The 21729-nt window shown below is 43.4% G+C and overlaps 1 protein-coding gene across 3 annotated transcripts in view; it reads right to left on the reverse strand.

The window, feature by feature from the left end:
• Positions 1–21729, reverse strand: part of CNTNAP2 (contactin associated protein 2) — a 1803519-nt gene that overhangs the window by 97765 nt on the left and 1684025 nt on the right. For all 3 annotated transcript variants that reach the window (XM_053266196.1, XM_053266197.1, XM_053266198.1), the window contains 2 exons: positions 12877–13122; positions 11649–11782 (listed from right to left, as the gene is read on the reverse strand). In XM_053266196.1, coding sequence (XP_053122171.1) covers positions 11649–11782; positions 12877–13122 — 380 coding nt within the window. The remainder of the gene's footprint in view (positions 1–11648; positions 11783–12876; positions 13123–21729) is intronic.

The following is a 21729-nucleotide window of genomic DNA, read 5'->3' on the forward strand; positions in this document are numbered from 1 at the left end:
TTTATATCTTTGGTCCTGCTGTGGTCCTATTCCAGATCAGATCTCCAAGGTTTCCCCAGGAAGAAAGCTTGCATTGGCACCAGTGGGACCATGGCAAGGGCAAAGGGCTAAACCTTCCTCCTCTCACATTGTGGTCCCAATCCTGACTGGGCCTCCCGCAGCTACAATTTAAGTTTAAAAAAGCAAGCGCATCACTTTTAAGTTATAAAAACCAAGGCCCCATCACAGGTTTAACATAACGTGTAGTTTGATCTTGAGCTTCTAAAACAGAAGAAGTAAATACGCTGGCATGTAACACGTGCTTCTCTCCTATTGGGGAGAATCTATATGAGTAATGATATTAGAGGGAATAGCACCAGATTATTTGTTAGTATTATTTAGAATATTTATTTTTAAAAGTTCACAAAGCAGTTCACATAGCAAAGGAATGAGAAGATGGTTCCTGCCCAAAAGGATTCACAATCTAAAAATAAATACAAGGGAGTCACCACCAACAGCCTCTGGTTCCTCTATTCCGCTATTTCCTCTGCTAAATATAAATAAGCTACTATTTTAAGAGGAGGCTCTTTATTGCAATCTGTTCAAGTGGAATAAACCAGGAGAATTATAACTCCACCTGGTTCAAAGTAGTAAGGTGACTACTGTGGGTATGCCGTGATACAATATGGCAGATAATAAGATGTACCAGTTAGTGACTGACATGGCCCTTTACAGTAGCAAATAATCATCTATGGACTTACAGGATTTATTAGCAATGAATAGCACTCATCATTTGGATAAGTGCTGCTTCTTATCTCCAGTAGTATACAATCCGCCCCACCCCAATAAAATACTCATTGCTCTGTATTACAGAACTAATTCTATCTATCTATCTATCTATCTATCTATCTATCTATCTATCTATCTATCTATCTATCTATCTATCTATCTAATTCTTCATCATAGATATTTATCCAAAAGATTAGAGGATATGCCCTTTATATCCAGTCATTCTGGAATCTTGGGATACAGGTTAATTAGCCTCTTATATGTATAAATGATGTTTAATGTAAGCGAATGATGGTCAACTGTTTTCTGAATTCCAGTTAATTAAAAGACAAGTGATTCTGCATTGTGAGATTCCAATGCAAGGTAGAGATAGAACAAGCTTAGTTTACTAAGCTAGTATATGGGACAGAATTCTTTCTAAAGTTGTAATGTACTGCCATCTAGTGGCTATGAGGGAGTAAGCCAATAGAAGCAGAAAATGTGCCACTCTTCCATTGAAATAGCTCACTCTAATAAATGTAATGGCACGCTAACAATAAAAATCCCATGAGGGTGTGCTGTTTGCAAATGATACTCTATTTAAATCATATAAATAATAACAAGAAAAACTTAATGATGTCATGAATACACAATCAATTATCGTTTTTAAATAATAAGGACATTTCTTGTAATAAGAAATTAATGATCGTTTCTTAATTAAAGGCAAGATCCCATTGACTTTGAAGGGAGATCTTTAAGGACACAACGCTCTGTTAGTGAATGTAATAGAAATGAAAAGTGTTTAACTTTGTCAGGATTATGCCCTCTAAAAAATGCTTTTGAGTTAGAGTAACAAATTCAGTACCAGTCAAAATGTGACATTTGCACATTTGTCTTTGAAACAATTTGTCTGTGGGTCTAACAGTCCTGCAGGAGTTGTTACTGCATGCCATATTGCCTCTAAATAAGAGCCAGATGATAAGGGTTGCCTTCTCTTGTATACACTTGCACAAATATTAAGACCTTCAGCATGGACACTGTGGACACTGTTCCTGTGGTGAAACGGACCATATGGGGTCGAAATGGTGTTAATGTGCTCATTTTCATTTATAGCAGTTATATAAATAAGAGGAGGAGGGTAACCTCTCCAAAAAGATTGGTAGACTGGGATGGAATGTTTGGAAGCAAGACTGTTAGTGAGTCATAGAATATCAGTTAGAGTGAGAGGGATACTGGAATTTATAACAGACAGTAACTGTGATGAGATGAGGTTTTATGTAGGTTTAAAGAACATATAGTGCTATATGGTTGTTTGGGTTTGGAATGCTACCTGGGCAAGAAGGGGTTAAAGCACACACTAAGAGTCCAACGGAGAAAAGTCTTGCAGTCAAGACTGGGAAGCCTCTAGTGGAGAGTGGGGCAGTTTAAAAATGTCCAGCTAGAAAGCCGTTAGGGTTCAGCTGATGCAGTGGGCAGTTGGAACTGAAGCTTCACTGTGCAAAAATGTCTGATGCCTAATGAAAAGGTTGGGAGAAAATGGAACTAAGTATTGTCCTGTGTAAAATATGTTTAAAGTAGACCAGCTGTAAGAGCTGTGGAAAGAAACAGTTTAAAAAGCAAGTTTCTTATAAAAGTTGTATATGCCTGAAGTGTATGAGAATATATGATGATGTTCAAAACAGTCCTGTAAACTAATCAAATAAACTACCCTACTTTCTAAAGCAAACGTTCTGACGTTTGCTTAGTTTACTTTCTAAGTAGACCTCCTCCAGCCTCAGAGGCAAGATGCTGGTGGTGTAGGGAGGTCAGCGGCAGCCCCAATTCAAGCCCACCCCCAGTGGCCCCTCCAGCCATACCCCCTGCGTCTGACATCAGACTCAGGGGGCATGGTTTTGCTCGCAAACGGGGCCACATGCCTCATTTGCAAGTGAAACCGTGCCCCCTGTGTCTGACGTCAGAAGCCCCTGAGCACGGCCCCGGAGCACAGCGGCCCAGATTCTTTGAACTTGTCCGTACAGTGGTGGCTCTGCCCCTGCAAGATGCCTCTCAATACCAGTTGCAGGGGATCAACAGCAGGAAAGAGGGCATGCACATACCTCTTGCCTGTGGGCTTCTCAGAGGCATCTGGTGGGCTACTGTGTGGAACAGGATAGATAGGCTTTGGACCTGATCCAGCAGGGCTGTTCTTAGGTTCTTAAGTACAGAACGAAGCTAACATCAGATTTTTTTAATTAATCAACTTCTGTTTTATTCATCTTCAAAGATTCTGTGAGTAACTTAGTACGTACTCCCATACCTACAACACTGCATTACCCCAGCAGAAGACTTTTACATACTTAGATCCTTCTGAAATACTGTTTATTCATACAGAGACTTTAAATGGTGGCAGTGAAATAAAGAATGCTGAGAGGAATAAAAACGATAAAATAAATTCAAATGTGTATTCTAGAACAGGGATTCTCAACGCTGGGTCCCCAGATGTTATTGGACTTTAACTCCCATAATCCACAACCAAAGGCCTCTGGGGCTGGGGATTATGGGAGTTGAAGTCCAATAACATCTGGGAACCCAACATTGAGAATCCCTGTTCTAGAACACCACTTCCCCCCACCCCACCAGTAACAGAAGAGGTTATAAGGGACAGTTGGTAAGACACTGATGATTATATAGATTGGGAAGCTTGACTACCTGAGAGAAGAAAGAGGATTTCTACAGAGAAGTATAAAAACAGGTTGTTTACCTGTAACAGATGATCCTTGAGTGATCCTAGGTATTCACACCACTGAGATACATGCCTGTACAGGAGCCCATTCGGGAAGATTCTAAAAGCTTTGTGCGATACTTCTGGTCCCGTCCACGGCACACATTGTCAGAAGGGGCAGCCGGAGCGTCGCCATCCTCGGTTCCTGGATGACTGCCGGACTTCAGCAACCATCGTAAGAGGAACTGGATAAGGTTCGTGAGCGAAAAGGTAAGTAACATGTTGACGTTGCCAAAAGCATGATCTCCAAGGAAGAGGGGAGGTAGAGTGAGAATGAGATATGTGTGAATACCCAGGTTCACTCAAGGATCATCTGTTACAAGTAAGCAACCTGTTTATCCTTGACATGATCCCAGTGTATTCACACCACTGAGTGATTAGCAAGCTCCTACAAGAGGTGGGTATCTTGGACTTATCTTATGCTCAGCTGGGATAGAACTTGCTTTATTTATTTATTGTTAAATTTATGTACCGCCTTTCATTAAAGCAATCCCAAGGCGGTTTACAGCAAAAAAATTTTTTAACACAAGATGGTAAAAAAGACACAATTAAAATATTAAGTGGGGGAAAATATTAAACAAATATGATTAAAAAATTTAAAACAAAAAGCATAAAAGCAATAAAGATTATAAGGAGCAGCAGCAGAGAATCAAATAAATGCCTGGGCAAAAAGCCAAGATTTTACATTTTTTCTAAAAGCTGTGATGGAAACTGAGGAGTGAATAGCCGCTGGGAGAGCATTCCAGAGTCTGGGGGCAGCAACAGAGAAGGCCCTGTCCCGCGTGCACGACAATCGAGCCTCCCTCATTGTCGGCACCTGGAGCAGAACCCCCTCAGATGACCTTGTCAAGCGGGCAGCAACCCTTGGGAGCAAGCAGTCCCTCAGGTATGCCGGGCTCAAACCGTTAAGGGCTTTAAAGGTAAAAACCAGCACCTTGAATTGGACCCGGAAACAAACTGGTAGCCAGTGCAGCTCTTTCAAAATGGGTGTGATGTGCTCCCACCGGGCAGCTCTGGATGAAACCCTAGCTGCCGCATTTTGCACTAGCTGCAGTTTCCGGATGTTCTTCAAGGGCAGCCCCACGTAGAGCGCGTTACAGTAATCCAGCCTTGACGTGACTAAGGCATGGGTAACTGTGGCCAGGTCTGCCTTCTTGAGAAAGGGACGCAAATGGAGCACTAGCCGAAACCGTGCAAAGGCACCCCTGGCCACCGCCTCCACCTGAGCTTCCAAAAGCAGAGCCGGGTCCAGTAATACCCCCAAGCTGTGTACTTGCTCCTTCAAGGGGAGTGCTACCCCATCCAGAACCGGTAAAATCTCCTTATTCCGATTGGCTCTCCTACTGACCAACATTACCTCCGTCTTGTCTGGATTCAATTTCAGTTTATTAGCCCACATCCAACCCATCACGGCCTCCAGACCCTGATTCAGGACATCCACCACCTCCCTAGGATCAGGTGACAAGGAGAGATAGAGCTGAGTGTCATCCGCATATTGCTGACAACTCAGTCCAAGTCCCCGGATGACCTCTCCCAGCAGTTTCATGTAGATGTTAAACAGCATGGGGGATAAGACCAAACCCTGTGGGACCCCACAGGCCAATGGCCACAGAGCCGAGCAGTAGTCCCCCAGCACCACCTTCTGGACCCTCCCTCCAAGAAAGGACTGGAACCACTGCAACACAGTACATCTGATTCCCATACTTGAGAGGCGGCCCAGAAGGATACCATGGTTGATGGTATTGAACGCCGCTGAGAGGTCCAGCAGAACCAACAGGGAAGCACTCCCCCTGTCTAGTTCCCGGCATAGGTCATCCACTAGAGTGACCAAGGCAGTCTCAGTCCCATATCCGGGGCGGAAGCCAGATTGAAAAGAGTCCAGATAATCCGTATCATCCAAGAACCTCTGCAGCTTTAGGACAGCCCTTCTAAAATGTGCATCTTTGGAAGACTGGAGGTCCAGCATATATTGTTTAATGAAGGGGTGTTCCAAAGACCATGTGTCAGCTCTCTGGATATCATCCATGGAGACACCTGATAGTTTAGTGGCTGAGGAAGCTACCGCTCATGTAGAGTGGGCCTTGATGCCCTTGGGTGGAGTTTTGCCTTGATGCTTGTAAGGCTGTACAATGGCTTGCACAATCCAGTTGGATAACCATTGGTGAATGATTCTTATGCCCTTCTTGTCTTTTCCATTGGATGCAAAGGGTCTAGAATCCTTGCAAAAAATGACAGGTCCTGTCAAGGTAGAAAGCAACACCCTGCGAACGTCCAAGGTGTAGCAGGAGTGGTCCAAATTGGACTGTGGGTCACAAAAGAATGTTGGCAAAAAAATGTCCTGATTAATGTGGAATGTAGAATTTATTTTTTGAATAAAGGACAAGTCAGTACGTATGACTACTTTGTCTTTGTGAAGCCTGACGTGGTGTGGGGGTTGGATCAAAGAGCACACAATTCCCTCCCATGTTGGGCAGAAGTAACAGCTATGAGAAAAGCTGTTTTAATGGACAAGTATAGGTATGGAAATGATAGGTTCAAAAGGGCTTCTCATGAAGCTAGCCAGAACCAGAAAGAGCAACCATGGTGTTTCCAGGGTACGTACGTTTGGGTAAGGGTTCTCCAGACCCTTGAGAAATCTTTTGGAAAGTGGGTAAGAAAAGACAGTTGAGTCATCTATACCTACATGGCAGCTAGATATAGCCACCAGATGGACCCTAAGGGATGTATTAAAGAGTTCAGCTAATTTTAGGCTAGATAGATAATCCAACGCTTGCAAGATGGTAGCCTTGGTAGGTGAGAAAGAATGTCCTTCCGCATATGATGTGAAGCACTTCCATTTTGCTGCATAAGTCTTCCTAGTAGAGGGTTTCTTTTCATTAAACAAAATTTGCTCTAATAGGCATTCACTGGGTTCAGTAGCATGAGTTTCCACGCAGTGAATATCAGCATTTTGACATTGGGGTATAAGACTTGACTGTGGTGCATGGAGAGTAGATCTGGGGTCACCGGTGCAGGCCATTTCCTGCCATTGGAAAATTGCAACATGGTAGAAAACCACACTTGTCATGGCCATTTCTGAGTGATCAGGAAGCAATCGGTCCCTTGGTGGAGGATTCTGTTCAATATTTGTGGGATCAGAGGTAAAGGTAAAGTGTACCATTGAGTCAGTGTTGACTCCTGGCAACCTCAGAGCCATGTGGTTTTCTTTGGTAGAATACAGGAGGGGTTTAACACTGCCTCCTCCTGCACAGTATGAGATGATGCCTTTCAGCATCTTCCTATATTGCTTATGCCTGATATAGATGTTTCCCATAGTCTGGGAAACATACCAGTGGGGATTCAAACTGGCAATCTCTGGCTTCCTAGTCAAGTCATTTCCCCGCTGTGCCATTAGGTTGCTAGAGGTAAAGGAGGGAACAGATAATAAAATATTGTGTCCCACTGGAGGAGGAAAGCATCCCCCAGTGAGCTGATGCCCACACTCTTGAACAGAACAAATCACATTTCGCATTCTCCTCTGATGTGTACAAGTCTATCTTTGGGAGTCCTCGTGTGTGAAAGATGGGGGACAGGTAGGTCATGGATAGGCTCATGAGCATCTGAGTGGTGCAATGTGCGACTCAATGTGTTGGCTTCTATGTTATCCACTCTCTTGATGTGGATTGCTATGTCGTGTTGAATGCCCCAATCCCATAGTTTGTACAAGGGACATGCACAGGTTGCACAAGGGACATGACACAGTACTGCCCTGGTTGTTCACGTATGTGATAGTTGTTGTGTTGTCCATCAAGAGTTGGACCACTTTCCCCTGTAGCAAGGGCCTGAAGGCTTTCATTCCCAGAAAACATGCCAACAGTTCTAGCACATTTATGTGTAATTGTTTCTGAGCTTTTGTCCAAGATCCGTTGATGCAGTAAGTCAGGCAATGTACTCCCCAGCCTTCACTGGAAGCATCCGATGTCACGATCACGTGTGAGAAACATGGTTGAAATAGAGTCCCGTGATCCAGATGTTTCCAAAGGGACCACCACAGGAGGGAATCTTGTATATTGTGGTAGATGCATAATCTGCATTGATGAGCCGTATAGGAGATTGAAGTTCCTCAAGAACCAGAGTTGCGGATGGCACATGCGAAGTTTCACATGGGTGACTGTGAAAGTACAAGAGGCCATTAGACCTAAAAGAACTTATATCTGGTATGCTGTTCTCACTGGAGACACTAGAGCTAAATTCACATAGTGGCTCAGTTTGACGATCTTCTCCTCTGGGAGAAAAACTGTTTGGCTGTCTACATTCAGCAAAGCTCCTATGAATAGGATAGACTTAGAAGGAGTCATTTTGGATTTGTTGTAATTGACATGTATGCCCAAATCTTCGAGGGTGAGCATGAGCAAATGTCCTGCTCCAGTTTGTACCATTTGATTGGGCTGTCAAAGGCCAATTGTCTAAGTACGAGTATACTCCCATCCCAAGGCGACGGAGATGAGCTATTACTACCGTCATCACCTTCGTAAATACTCTTGGGTCAGTGGAGATCACAAAAGATAGGACTTTGTACTGGTAAACTTGAGGGCCAACCATAAAGAGAAGATATTTCCTGTGTGTGGGATATATTTGGATATGAAAATAAGCATCCTTTAGGTCAAACCACCTGTCTCTTATCAAAAGCTAGATTATGGATGCAATTGAGATCATGCAGAATTTGGTTGTTCGTAGAAATTTGTTGAATGTCCTTAATCCAAGATGGGCCAGATTTCACCATCCTTCTTTGGAATTTGGAAGTATCTGGAATAGAACCTGTCCAGGTGGTGAGATGGCAAGACGGGTTCTATCGCATCACTCTGTAGAAGTAAAATGACCTCCTCCAAAAGGGTGGGGGTTGGAGCAGTGGACCTTATTCCCATAAACCAGGGAAGAGTATAGAACTGTATGGCATACCCCTTTTAAACTATCAAGAGAAATCATTTGTCCGTCGTTATTAGGTTCCAATCTGGCAGGTGATCCACTATCTTGGGGATTAGGGGAGAATGGTCCAAGGCATCAAAGGTTCTATTGTGAATTCCTGCCCTGCTTGGGATGTTGAATGTTGGGTCACCCTCTCAACTGGAAGGGTCTAGACAGCCTAGAAGATTTTTTGAAGTTTTGTTTGTCAGTGGCTTTGTACTGCGGTTTATATTTACCATAGGAAGTGCCCTGCATATAAGTCGGTTTCGGTTTTGGTTTGGAATCCAGTTTGGTTGGTCAGCATGCCAAATGATTTTGTAGTGAGCTTAAATTTCTTTAGCTTTTCTAGAGTGTCATCAGTCTCATTGGTGAAGAGGCCTTCACCCTCAAAAGGGAAGGCCCTCTATTTTCTCCCTAGTTTCCTATTGCAGGGTGGAAGAACGCAGCCAGGCTTGGCGGCATAAAGCAACAGCACCCATCATATTCTTTGATTCACAATCCATCAGGTGACGGGCCGTGCTAATCTGTTGCCTAGTTATGTCTGTGGATTTTACTTGAAGTTCCCTAGCTGTGGCTACCATGTCCTCTGGATTCATTTTGGCAAGATCCTTCCATAGGGAGTGCTGATAATGTGGCATGCATGCTGTATAACTGGCAATGCACATAGCCAGCATGCTGGTCGAGTCAAACCCTCCTTGTCAAAAGGGAGTTGTGTGTTTCCTGCCTGAGTGAGAGGAAGAGGAATAATTAACAACTAGAGAGTTGGGTTGTGGGTGTTTGAATAGATATTTGTAGCCTTCTTCCTGCACTTTATACATATTTTTCAGATGTCTGGAAGTGGGTGCTTCCAAGAAGATGGTTTCTTCCAAGCCTGTTTAGAAGTCTGCAGTAGAAGTGGTAACATGGGCAAGGCAGGGGGTTAGGAGTTTTTTGCAGTTTGCAAAAACTTATACAGAATCCTGAATGTCTTCCATAACTTGTTTGAGTAATGCCCAATGCTTTGGCCATATCAGAGATCAGAATGTGATAGTACTTATGTCCCTCCTTTGGAGAATCGGAGAACTTCTTAAACACCTCATCTGGTGATGGTTCAGATGGTACCTCCGTAACCTGTGTATTTGGTGTCTGAGTTTGGCGCCGGGTCTTCAGGATGAGAAGATGGGGCACCCAAAGACAGGTGCCCTAGGGGTAGCATCATCAAGTACTGGAGTTGGAATGTGTGGACTAGCAGGAGTAGGCCCAACAGGTTGTGTCAGAGGAAGTAATGGTGCAACTGGTGGTAAGACCACTCCCTGTCGCCGTATGCAGCTTCTGCAGGGGGTGGGATTTTGCTCCTGCCCCTTTGAGGCAGACATGGGGGCTGCCATCTTGACTCCCCTATCATGTGCCTTGGGTCATCCAATGAAAGCCAGGGAGAAGCTGCATAAGTAGCCAGCTCCCTTCAAGTGCCCTCAGTTGCTCTGAGAGCAAAGCACCGATCTCTCCTATCCCATGTCAGTGATGATTGGCTGGTCACCTTTTGGCTGTGGCATGGCCTTTTTTCACCTACTTATCACTGAATTTGTGATTAAGGTTGTCACTTTTTCTGGTCACTTTGCTGAAGAGTGTGGGTGGTATTTTGGTGTCTGACTGGGGGATCATTTAAGGAAAGTAGGCAAGCTGAGGAACAGCCCTTGCAGGTTTTATAGCCCTTGGGCTGGGATCCATCCCTACTTGGAAGCCTGCTGGTGCCCACCACTCAGGTAAGGGTGGAGAGATCTCTGAGGTGAGGGGGGCTGTGGCAGGAGGTGAGGGGCGCAATCAAGTACTAGCACACAGATGCTCTGCATGGGTTAAGCTAGTTAAGCACTAAAACATTTTAAACAGTTTAAAAACCCTGGAAGACCAGGCCAAACAGATAAGTTTTAAGGGCTCTTCTGAAAGCCAACAATGAACTAAAACTATGGATTTATTCTACATTTTCTACGGATTATGTTCTTCTCCTAGGCAGAGGAAGCACAAGGAGTGTCTGCTAGAAGAGGTGAAAGCAGTCATGCAGTTTCTGCACCTCTTAAAAAATAAAAAATATTTTTTCCCTCTCAGTCATTAAAACTGTTCAATTAACAAGAATAAAGATTTCTTTCACTTATCCGTGGCCTGAGGAAGCAAACCTCAGACCAAGCAGAAGAACCTTCTGAGGCGTCTGTACACATCGGTGGTTGGAAAGGAACCGAGAGTGGCAACGCTTTGGTTGCCCCTCCTGACGGACGCATGCACGTTGCGGATGGAACCAGGAGCGTCACACAAAGCTTCTAGAATCTTCCCAAACAGGCTCCTGCACAGGCGCGTATCCCAATGGTGTGAATACACTGGGATCACATCAAGGATCCATACGTTAAGGCAGGTTAGGAACAGATAAGATAGGGAAAACAGAATGAGTTAGAAAGTTAGGTCCTAATGTATTTTTCTTTTCTTTTATTTCATAAGAAGCCTTTATAAGAAGTCTTATTTTATTTCACAAGAAGTCCTCAATTGCTTATTAGCTTTCAGTACAATAAATAGACTATATATATTTGAGTGTGTGTTATGTATATGTTCATGTGTATTATATTGTGTGTGTGTGTGTGTGTGTGTGTGCATACACACACACACACACATATACATACATACACACATATACATACATACAGTTAAGATAAATGAACCTTTTGGGTTGCTTACAAAATAATAAAACTTGACTATTTATTTTCAACAAGTGTATTTGTAAAATATATGCACCTAAAGCCTTACAAGCAGAAAATTGGAAAAAGAGGATGTGAGGATGCATGTGAACTTGGGATTTTTAATTTCCCCTGGCAAGAAGTCAGGATGATGGCAGAGAAAAGTTAATCTCAGGTAAGCTCTGCGAGTCAGGAATGTGCTTCCAATCCTGCAGAGACCTTCTGGAGCATGGGCAGAGCTCTGAACTCTAAGGGCTGTTGTAGAACAGTCTCCAGGAAGGTGGAAGGAATTGCACAAATGATCCTGAAGCCTCCCCACAGGTCACACTTCATTAGTTGGGATGACAGCCAGTAGATGCATGCATCCATGGAACCCTCATTCCTGCCTTTGATATTCACTTACACCATGATGCAATTACAAAGCCAGGCCTCAAATTTGACCAGGGGTTAATTTTATTATTATAATTGTACCCTGGGAGACACTGCCATATATTTACCTGAAGAACGATATCCTTCCCTTTCCGTGTGATGTTAATGCTGTGTGGTTGTCCATTTGATACATTCCTGTGATCTACATTGATGTTATATGGCTCTTTGGTGCCTCCAAGGCTGTAGCGAATCTGTAAGTTTCCTACAGAAAGGAACAGTAAGCAATTTAAGTATTCTTGTTCCCTTGAGCTTTGGAACTCCCATTGCACTGAACGTTTTCTTTTTAAAAATCACCATTTTTACGTTTGCCTCTGGTCATCATCACATTATGTTGCAGGAAACAGAACTCCAAGGGCCATTCCACACATTGCAAAGAGGCAAACCACTCGACAGAGAGCTGCAGGCAGTCCTGGCTCCCTGCCTCGTATATCTGCATGACACACACATTTACAAACAAGTGTTTGTCGTATTCCTTCTTTTAGTTGCATATTTAAAATATATTTTGATCTGAAACATGAATGTATGCAGTTTAAAGAGGAATTGTTGCAGTGTGAGATGGGAATTGTTTAATTTACAAATAGGAAGCAGGCAAGATGATTGGACCATCACCTTAAGTGGCACAGTGGGGAAGTAACTTGCCTAGCGAGCAAGAGGTTGCCAGTTTGAATCCCTGCTGGTATGTTTGGGAAACACATATATTGGGCAGCAGCGATATAGGAAGATGCTGAAAGGCATCATCTCATACTGCATGGGAGGAGGCAATGGTAAACCCCTCCTGTATTCTACCAAAAGAAAACACCAGGGCTTTGTTGGCGCCAGGAGTCGAAATCAACTTGACAGCACACTTTACCTTTTTAAGATGATTGGATGTACACCTCAACATCAAAGCAGCAGTTACAAACCTCTGTATGCCCCCAAAGATGGGGATTATGACTGAAAGAATTTCATATAACAACAACTAGTTTTAAATAATTTTAATACTGAGTTTTAAATGTTTTTATTCTTTTAAATGATCTTAATTGTTAATTGATTTAATGTTTTAAATGATTTTAATTGTAAACTGCCCTGAGACGCATGTTTTGGGCAGTAGAGAAATATTTTATTTTTATTTTTTAAAAAATTAAATAATAAACTAACTTTCTTTGGAAGGTTGTTGAATGCTCAGTAGCAAATAATCCAAATTATTCTTTTAATAAGGTTGGAAGCCCCTTCTAGTTGTTTCTTGGCATTAGATTTTGGAAACTTCATTGGACAAGCCAATATGTATGACTCACATACAGAAAATAAATCACTTACCAGAGGGATTTACAAGCACTGCCATGTAGTCCTGGGAGTAAGAACTGATGTACAGAAGAATGCAGGGGGCTTTGCTCGTGCTGAAGCTAAAACTGAGCTCTTCTTTATTCAGGCTCAGGTCTGACACAGTGTTCTCAGGTTCTTTTGAACTTAGGAGTGTTCTGCTACTGGAGTCCTTTATGTTGATCCCTGCAGATGAAAAGTTATACCGGAGCCACATCCCTTCTTCAAAAAACGCTCCGACATCTTTGTGGGTGGGGAAAGGAACAGAAAGAGAAAATGAATGTACTATGATATCTTAGCTAGGCTTGTTCAATAATGCTATCATTTCCTTATTTTATTTATTTATTTATTTGATTGATTGATTGGTTGGTTTTATACCGCCCTTCCAAAATGGCTCAGGGCGGTTTACAATTAAAACAAACCATTAAAACAGTAAAGAGCTAAAACAAAAATTAAAAACAATACAACAAACAATTAACAATGTAAAAAATGTTTTAAAACAACAATTAAACAATTGCAGTAATTAAAAACCCTAAAACCGGGTTAAAATATTAAAACCAATTAAAAAACCCTGGAAAGCCAGGCCAAACAAATGTGTCTTAAGGGCTCTCCTGAAGGCTAATAGAGAATTCAAATTATGGATTTCCGCAGGGAGCACATTCCACAGCCCCAGAGCAGCTATAGAGAAGGCTCACCTCTGAGTTGCCACCAGACGAACTGGCGGTAACTGGAGACAAACCTCGACAGATGACCTTAATGTGCGGTGGGGATCATGCAGAAGCAGTTTCCTTCTACTTGACCCACATCTCTTAGGTTCTTAAAACAATGAATTCATCCAGCAACACCAAAATTTATCCTCTGATGGATATGTAATGCTAGCATATGGAATTTAGTCCTGACTTCCCATCAGCCATACAGTCCATTGTAACAGCCTCTGGAGGAATTTCATTGTATCTGACAAAGTTAAACTAGTCCTGTAGTAAATGCTGAGTAAAGAAAATGTAGAGTGTTGCAACATCAGTTCATGTTTTAATAAAGCTCCATCATAATGTTTTGTTAAATCTAATGCTAGCAACATTTTATGGTTATCCCATTTCAGTTTTTCCAAAAACTGAATTAGCTTGTTTAGAAATGTTCCTGGTGCAGTCCCATAAAACAACTGTTCATCCTTTGTTTTCAGAGCTCTCTGTGATGGATTTATAGCTGTCATTCCACAGCAGAAGCTATAAATCTCTTCCAAAATACTAACATGAAAAGCAATTCTGTTTTACACCTTTCTTCTTTGTTAGATCCAATTTCGCCATTTTTGATTGATAATGAAAATCTGAGATGTGCATCTGGATACTACCAAGAACAAGGCATATGACTTTTGGATTCATCCCACTGTATGCTTTAGCAATATTTTGTCCATAAAATGGCATTTCACAGGGTCTGGCTGGCTGCTGATTGATACCATGTACAAGCTTTTCAAGTGTCTCTTCCCTTACTACTATGCAGTAACCACTGGTTGCGCCAACACACCTTTAACAAAACTCTGAGTATGGATGGACTTTTGGTTTTTGTTTTGCAGGGGAAGGAGGAATTCATTAGGGCTATCAACCAACCAAGAATATTTCACTGATTATCTACTATTTATTTATTTATTTATTTAACATATTTTTCTACCGCCCAAAACTTACGTCTTTGGGTGGTTTACAAAGATTAAAACGTAAAACATTAAATAAAAACAAAAACAGAAAATCTAAAAGCAAGAAATTGAAAACACAGTTTAAAATTTTAAAACAATATTCTAAAACAACACTAAAACAATCAAAACAATATCAGCTAAAAGCCTAGGTGAACAGATGTGTCTTTAAAGACTTTTTAAAAGTTGTCAGAGATGGGGAGGCTCTTATGTCAGAGATGGGAAGGCTGATTCATCAATCAGGAGGAAAGTTGGTCTTTCAGTAAGTAAAATTGTGCCCTCAAGTTGGTGTCCACTCCTGTTGATCTCACAGCCCTGTGGTTTTCTTTGGTAGAATACAGGAGGGATTTACCATTGCCTAATCCAACACACACACACACACACACACACACACACACACACACACACACACACACTTCAGTGAGAACAACAACAGAGGCCCCCTCATCAGAATCAAACTATGTGTATCATTAAATGCATAATATGTTTTTACTTTAGCAGCTGGGCAGTGGTGTGTGTATATGTGTGATGATTAGGAATAGGACAATGGCCCATGATGGGGGAAATGTATGTACCCATTCACGGAAAAGTTCTTAAATAACACAAATGTGAATTGTGGATCTCCCCCCCCCCCCCAAAAAAATAAGTATCACTAAAATAAGCCTCAGAGTCAAAAACTGGAATGTAGCCAATGTAATGCCATTTTTTTTAAACGGGATACAAAATTAGAGGTCAGTTAGCTTAAAGTCTCTCAGGACTTTTTTATGTTCTTAAAGTTAAAAGGCTGGTTTTATCTTTAAAACCTTTAAAGTAGTAACCCATTAGGGCTCAGATTTTAGAGGTATATGGTAAACCTGTGAGCAGAACTACACATTACAAAGAACATAAAGCTGTGGCCAAAAACAGAATCCCATGTCAAATCCTTTTCCCCCTCCAGTATTATCTAATTCAACTTACCATGTATCACCAAATCATCACACACACACACCATGAATTATGTGTGTATACATCAATCAGCATGGGATATATTGAACTAGACTTTATGAAAAAGGAATTCAACATGGGGCTGCCACTTTTGTCAGTAATCCTGTGTTCTTTATAACGTATAGTTCCCCTCCTTTGTCTCATTTTGCATTGTGTCAGCACCACTACTGGGCAAAGACAGCCCAGTAGGAATGCTCTCTTGAACAGAAGGCTATATCCTTATTTGCAAACTGATGCAAAGATTAAAGTGCAGAGCATTGCCTTTCGTAGACAATGCATCCATTGTCACCCTGCTTTTGGAAACATGAAACTTTTCAAAAGGCCTCGGAGACCTGTCTGTCATAAGGACAAGTTACCAGGCATGCTGCCTTTTCAAGATAAAAAACCTAAGGAAAATAAATATATTTGTATGAGATCAGCTGTTCTGTGGCAAGTGAAACATATTTCTAAACTAACATGTAGTGCAGTAATGCTTTATTGACAGACACTGCAAAAACATACAAGATCTTTGAACTAGCCGCCCGATGGGGAAAGGATAGAGTTTGTAAAGCATTGCAAACACCTTTATCAAGCATGATGCATAATCTCAGTCTGGTAAGCCTTGTTCTGGGGATGGTGTCTTTACTCCACCAGCAGTTTTTGAAGCACAAGGCTTTGGGTTTGGGGGTCAATTAGGCACATGAGAAGCATGGCTGGGCTGCTGGTTCTAGCCTGCTAGCAATAGCAATAGCAATAGCACTTACATTTATATACCGCTCTATAGCTGGAAGCTCTCTAAGCGGTTTACAATGATTTAGCATATTGCCCCCCAACATTCTGGGTACTCATTTGACCGACCTCGGAAGGATGGAAGGCTGAGTCAACCTTGAGTCCCTGGTCAGGATCGAACTTGTAAACTTCTGGTTACAGGGCGGCAGTTTTACCACTGCGCCACCAGGGGCTCTTGTTGGTGCTAGGCACCAACCTTGGTGTCCCTCCCTCCTAGTGGGCAGAATGGGTGTTTGCTGGTTGCCTTTTGGGGTTGGGCAGGCTTTTTTTTTTTAACTTTCCTACTGATTGATCCTGTTGGGAGGGTTTTCCCTCCTGTAGTTATTTGGTTCTAGTCAGTAGGTTCAGTGCAGGCAGGGAAGAGCAGAAGGGTTTATTTTGGTGAGCATCTTTGGGTATTTTATCAGTAAGGGGAGTAGGCAGGGCCCTAAATGGGTTTGCCGCATGAAGGCTAGGATCGGGACTCTTGCCTTCTTCAGCAGCGATGCCCACCTTATAGACTGAATGGTTTGAGAGGGGTGAAAGCTGATGAATTACCCTCCCTTGCCCTTACAGAGTTGACATAGAGGAGCAAGAATCTGATCTGTTCAGATCCTCTGCCCTGAGCTAGGGTGTGATTGCCCAAACAGGTTTTGGGGAAGGACCCAAGTGTCTGACTCCCTGTCTTGTCTTGTGCCCACATTGCTCTGCGCTAGAGTGTAGATCTGCTGCATTTAGGTTAAATGTTTGATGTTTGCATCCAATAAAGGGGTGACCCTTTACCCAAATTGTCTTGTCTGTCTTTTATTGCCTTCTTCTGTGTGGGGACAAAGGCACATTTCACAAATATATCCTGTTTACATGAAAGGAGGGGGAAAAGAGAGGAACGTACTGGAAAATTGGGGCAAAGACACACATCCGTTCAGCAGTGGTAACTTACCATGACATGCTTGCAATCATTTGGTAAGCGATCTGTCTGTGTTATCTTGTCAAGTGGGGAGAAGAATTTACCATTCTGATTAGACAACAAGTGTGGTAAAATTCTGCTTACCAATTGGCAGGATGAATTAGGATAAAGATAGATGATAGGTCTCTCCCCACCCCCACCCCCACCCCCATTTTGAAGGTAGCATGAGATAGGCATTGTTTCTGTCACAGCAAAAGCTAAGGGAGCACTTGCATACATAAACAACTTCACCCATTTTAATGGAAGATGCAGATTTGCATGAACCTGTGGGTCTGTGTCCCCACTGAAGTTACTGTAGAAGCATTCATGGGCTAGAGAGTGCAATGTGCACATTGCAGCTCCCATGTCCATAAGTCGTCACTGGATCAATAACTCAAGCATTTTGTTAAAAAAAACAGCTAAACTGTTGTCACCCTTCAGATATGTCTCTGCCTGTAGGCAAGCAGGTTTCTGGAAGCCATTGGCTGCATAGCTATTCCTATATAGCTACTCTAAAGATTCCACTGTGCTTTGGGTGAGTTCTCTCTTTCAAGCCATGCTTCATTTTCAAAACATACACATGATCGACCTTTGAGGCACGACATAACTGGTTCATTTGAGGCACCACATAACTGGTTCTACCCATGAAGCCTTCAATCAGGAAGGGAGGGGGGTTGATTACTACTTGGAACATAGGAACATAGGAAGCTCCCTTATACTGAGTCAGACCATTGGTCCATCTAGCTCAGTATTGTATACACAGATTGGCAGTGGCTTCAACAAGGTTGCAGGCAGGAGTCTCTCTCAGCCCTATCTTGGAGATGGCAAAGAGGGAGCTTGGAACCTTCTGCATGCAAGCCCGCAGGTGCTCTTCCCAGAGTGGCCCCATCCCCTGAGGAGGATATCTTACAGTGCTCAAACATGTAGTCTCCCATTCAAATTCAAACCAGAGTGGACCAAGCTTAGCAAAGGGGACAATGCATGCTTGCTACCTCAAGACCTGCTCTCCTCCCATTCCCCTCCTCCTGCTTGCATATTCTCCAGCTGTCTCCTTCCCTGGAGCTGTCCTTCCTCATTCGCTCCCTCCCTCAATCTGCTAACTAGGCTGCACAGTCCTGTGAGGGGCTGTTGTCTTTTTTCAAGCTTCTAGGAAAGCCACACAGAAAAGCAACCAGGCCACAACACTGCTCAACCATGCTGGTGGTGGTGGTATGCATTGGCAGTGCCCCCTACCCTCACCAATGCTATCAGGTGTCTGGGCTGTCTCTCTTCATCCCACAATGTTGACCTCAATAGTGTGGTTCTGGCTGGTAGATCATCCAGTACGCCACTAGAGTCGAGATGGAGGGGCAATCCTGTACAATCTCCTCAGCGTGCAGGTGGGGGACTGAATTTTTAAATGTCCCTGCTTTTAAAAAAGCTCAGAGAGTGTAGAAACTAGCATGTCGGGGAGAATGTTCTAGCCTAACCCCCTGTAATGTGCTAGTTTTCCATGTGGAAGTAGTTTTTTAAGACAAATATGAGAGACTTGTGTGACATTCAAATAAGCTAACCCCCCACCTGCAGCCTGAAGCCATGCAGTCTGAAGAGAGCTGCATCACCTCAGTCATTTGAATGTGTAATGTAGCTACATATTAGACTGCACCTTAGAGAACAAATTCTTGTCGCTCTGGTACACTGGCAAGTCATTTTCCGGGCTGTTTTATAATCCCCTTCCTGTTCCAGCCAGTTCAGTTCTTGATGATAACATATCCAGCTGAATAAAGCCACCAATTTTCTGATGCTGGGCACTGAAAAGATCTGATGTTGATGGACTTCTTCCTGTTGCTCTCAATGTACATTGCACATTTTGGTACTGATTCTGATGCCACATAATGATGGTTGGGATGGTGGTGGACACACAGAAGTCACATTTTAGCAGGAGACGGAAAAATTAGCAGAAAAATTGCAGCATACATACTCTTTCTTTTAGAAATACAATTTGGAGATGCAGTTTCCCCAGCATTTGCATCCAATTCTGTTTCCATCTATTTTCAAAGTATTTTGAAAAAAATAAAATGCCAACATGACATCTCTGTATATCTAAAAGCAAGCCAAAGGTGTTTCACATCAGACTAAGACAGTCTGTATCTGAATTCAAATGAATTTTGATATAATTCACACCAGGCTATTTGCAGTACTCCATTTCTTAAAGCCGTGCAGCTGATAAATAGATTGTTGAGGAAGTCAAGAGTGTCTGTCTGCTATTTTCTTTCTGATATTTGAAATTCAAACTATTATCCACATTATGGTATGTGCTGCTAACTATAGGAAGACTGAAATGAATTGTGGCTCTAAGAATTCTATGCACTTTCCCCAAAATTATAAGACAGAAAGTATAAGAAAGACTGAAAAAAGTGTTCACTGATCAGAGAAAACATGAATGAATTATATAATTCTTATCTGAAGGAATTTTTACATTGATGGACTAATTCAACAAACTGGTACTCCAGGAAACACTCATGGAAGAGCTGGTGTGAGGGCTGCAATGCTGCTGAAAAGTCACAATGACTGACTGACTCCATGGGAGCCCCTCTTCTGGAACCAATAAAAGTGAGCCAGTGTGGTGTAGTGGTTAGAGTGCTGGACTAGGACTGGGGAGACCCAAGTTCAAATCCCCATTCAGCCATGATACTTGCTGGGTGACTCTGAGTCACTTGTCTCTCAGCCTAACCTACTTCACAAGGTTGTTGTGAGGAGAAACTTAAGTATGTAGTACACCGCTCTGGGCTCCTTGGAGGAAGAGCGGGATATAAACAATGTTAATAATAATAATAATAATAATAATAATAATAATAATAATAAATATCAACTTGATGGAGAGCATTTAAGTTGGGATCACACTAAAGCATTGCTTTTAGCACTGCAGTAACCTTTTGTGGCCACTAGAGGCATGAGGAGTTATATTAATAGTTCTATCTTGGTCAGTTAAGGGTCATTTAGAATTGTTCAGTAGTTGTTGAAGGCTAGTGACTGTTTGTGTATGTTATTCAATGAAGCTATTCTCACGACCAGCAAAAACAGGGCTTGAGGTCTGAAGGCGGGGTTGGCACTACCGTGTGGAACCTCAGCAAGCTCTCAAACAGGGCTCTGTCAAAAGAGGGTCACCCAGTTCCCAGCTCCTCCTCTAAAACCAGGTTCAGCAAGCAGGGGAGGTTGCCTACCCCCTCCCAGTGCCCATGTGGAGCCACGGAATGCTGTGGGATGCTGCTTGAGGCTCCCTCCCCGGGGATACCATAAAGCCTGGATAACAGAGTGGGCTGCAAAGCACAGCAGAAGTTTGCTTGGGGAAAGCCTGTCCAGCAAACAGCACTGAGCTTCCTTAAAGTGGCAGGCACCTTGCAAATGAGCCCAAGGGAAAATATGAACATAGGAAGCTGCCTTCCACTGAGTCAGACCATTGGTCCATCCAGCTTAGTACTGTCGACACAGACTGGCAGTGGCTTCCCGAGGCTCTCAGGCAGGATTCCTGCTCAGCCCAACCTGGAGATGCCAGGCAGGGAGCTCAAATCCTTCTTCCTATAGCAGCCCTATCCCCTAAGGGGAATAGTTGCACAGACACATGTCATACTATTCATACATTTTACATTTTACTAGCTGACCCGGCACAGAGCATCTGTGTGATCTTGCACTGAGCCTGTGGCATTGCACCCCCACAATGCTCTCGCTCACTCTCGCCACCCCCGCTCTCCCCCGCAAGTCTCCCCCCTGCAAGTCTCATGCTCGTGCTCTCTGTCCTCTGTCTTTCTATCTCTGTCTCGCAGTCCTTGCTTCCCCCTGCCACTGCCAGCGACTGTCGCCTGCTCGTCTGACAGCCTCCGAGCTCCCTGCTCTCTGCCGCTTCACGGCGCAGCTCAGCCAACCGTCTGCCACCCTCAGAGCCAACTGTCCAGCTTGCGAAGCTGCCCCCAGCCTCAAAGCTCCCTGATGCTTCACAGCACCCCCCATCCAACTGTCAAACTGCTTTCCAGCTGCCCCACAGGGCGCATGGCCCGTCTAGAAGAATTAATAATATAGACTATCCCACTCTTCCTCCAAGGAGCCCAGAGCAGTGTACTACATACTCAAGTTCCTCCTCACAACAACCCTGTGAAGTAGGTTAGGCTGAGAGTGAAGTGACTGGCCCAGAGTCACCCAGCAAGTATCATGGCTGAATGGAGATTTTTGTGCTCCTTCCTGTCCTCTGTAAGTCACTGGACAAGAGCAGGAGTGTCCTTGCCCTTGTCTGCAGCTGCCCTTGCCTGCAGCGTGGTATAGTGGTTAAAGTGCTGGACTAGGACTGGGGAGACCCAAGTTCAAATCCCCATTCAGCCATGAGTGGTAGCAACTGCTCGAATGACTGTCCATGCAAGGGTCACTGGTTCGGCCTCATGGCAGCAATGGCAGTGGGAGGAGGTTTGCGGTGGCAGCAGGGGGCTCACTGCAGTGGCAGAGGGCCTCACGGCAGGGG

The sequence above is a fragment of the Hemicordylus capensis genome, chromosome 6 (assembly GCF_027244095.1).
Source record: "Hemicordylus capensis ecotype Gifberg chromosome 6, rHemCap1.1.pri, whole genome shotgun sequence".
In the NCBI taxonomy this organism is placed as follows: Eukaryota; Metazoa; Chordata; class Lepidosauria; order Squamata; family Cordylidae; genus Hemicordylus; species Hemicordylus capensis.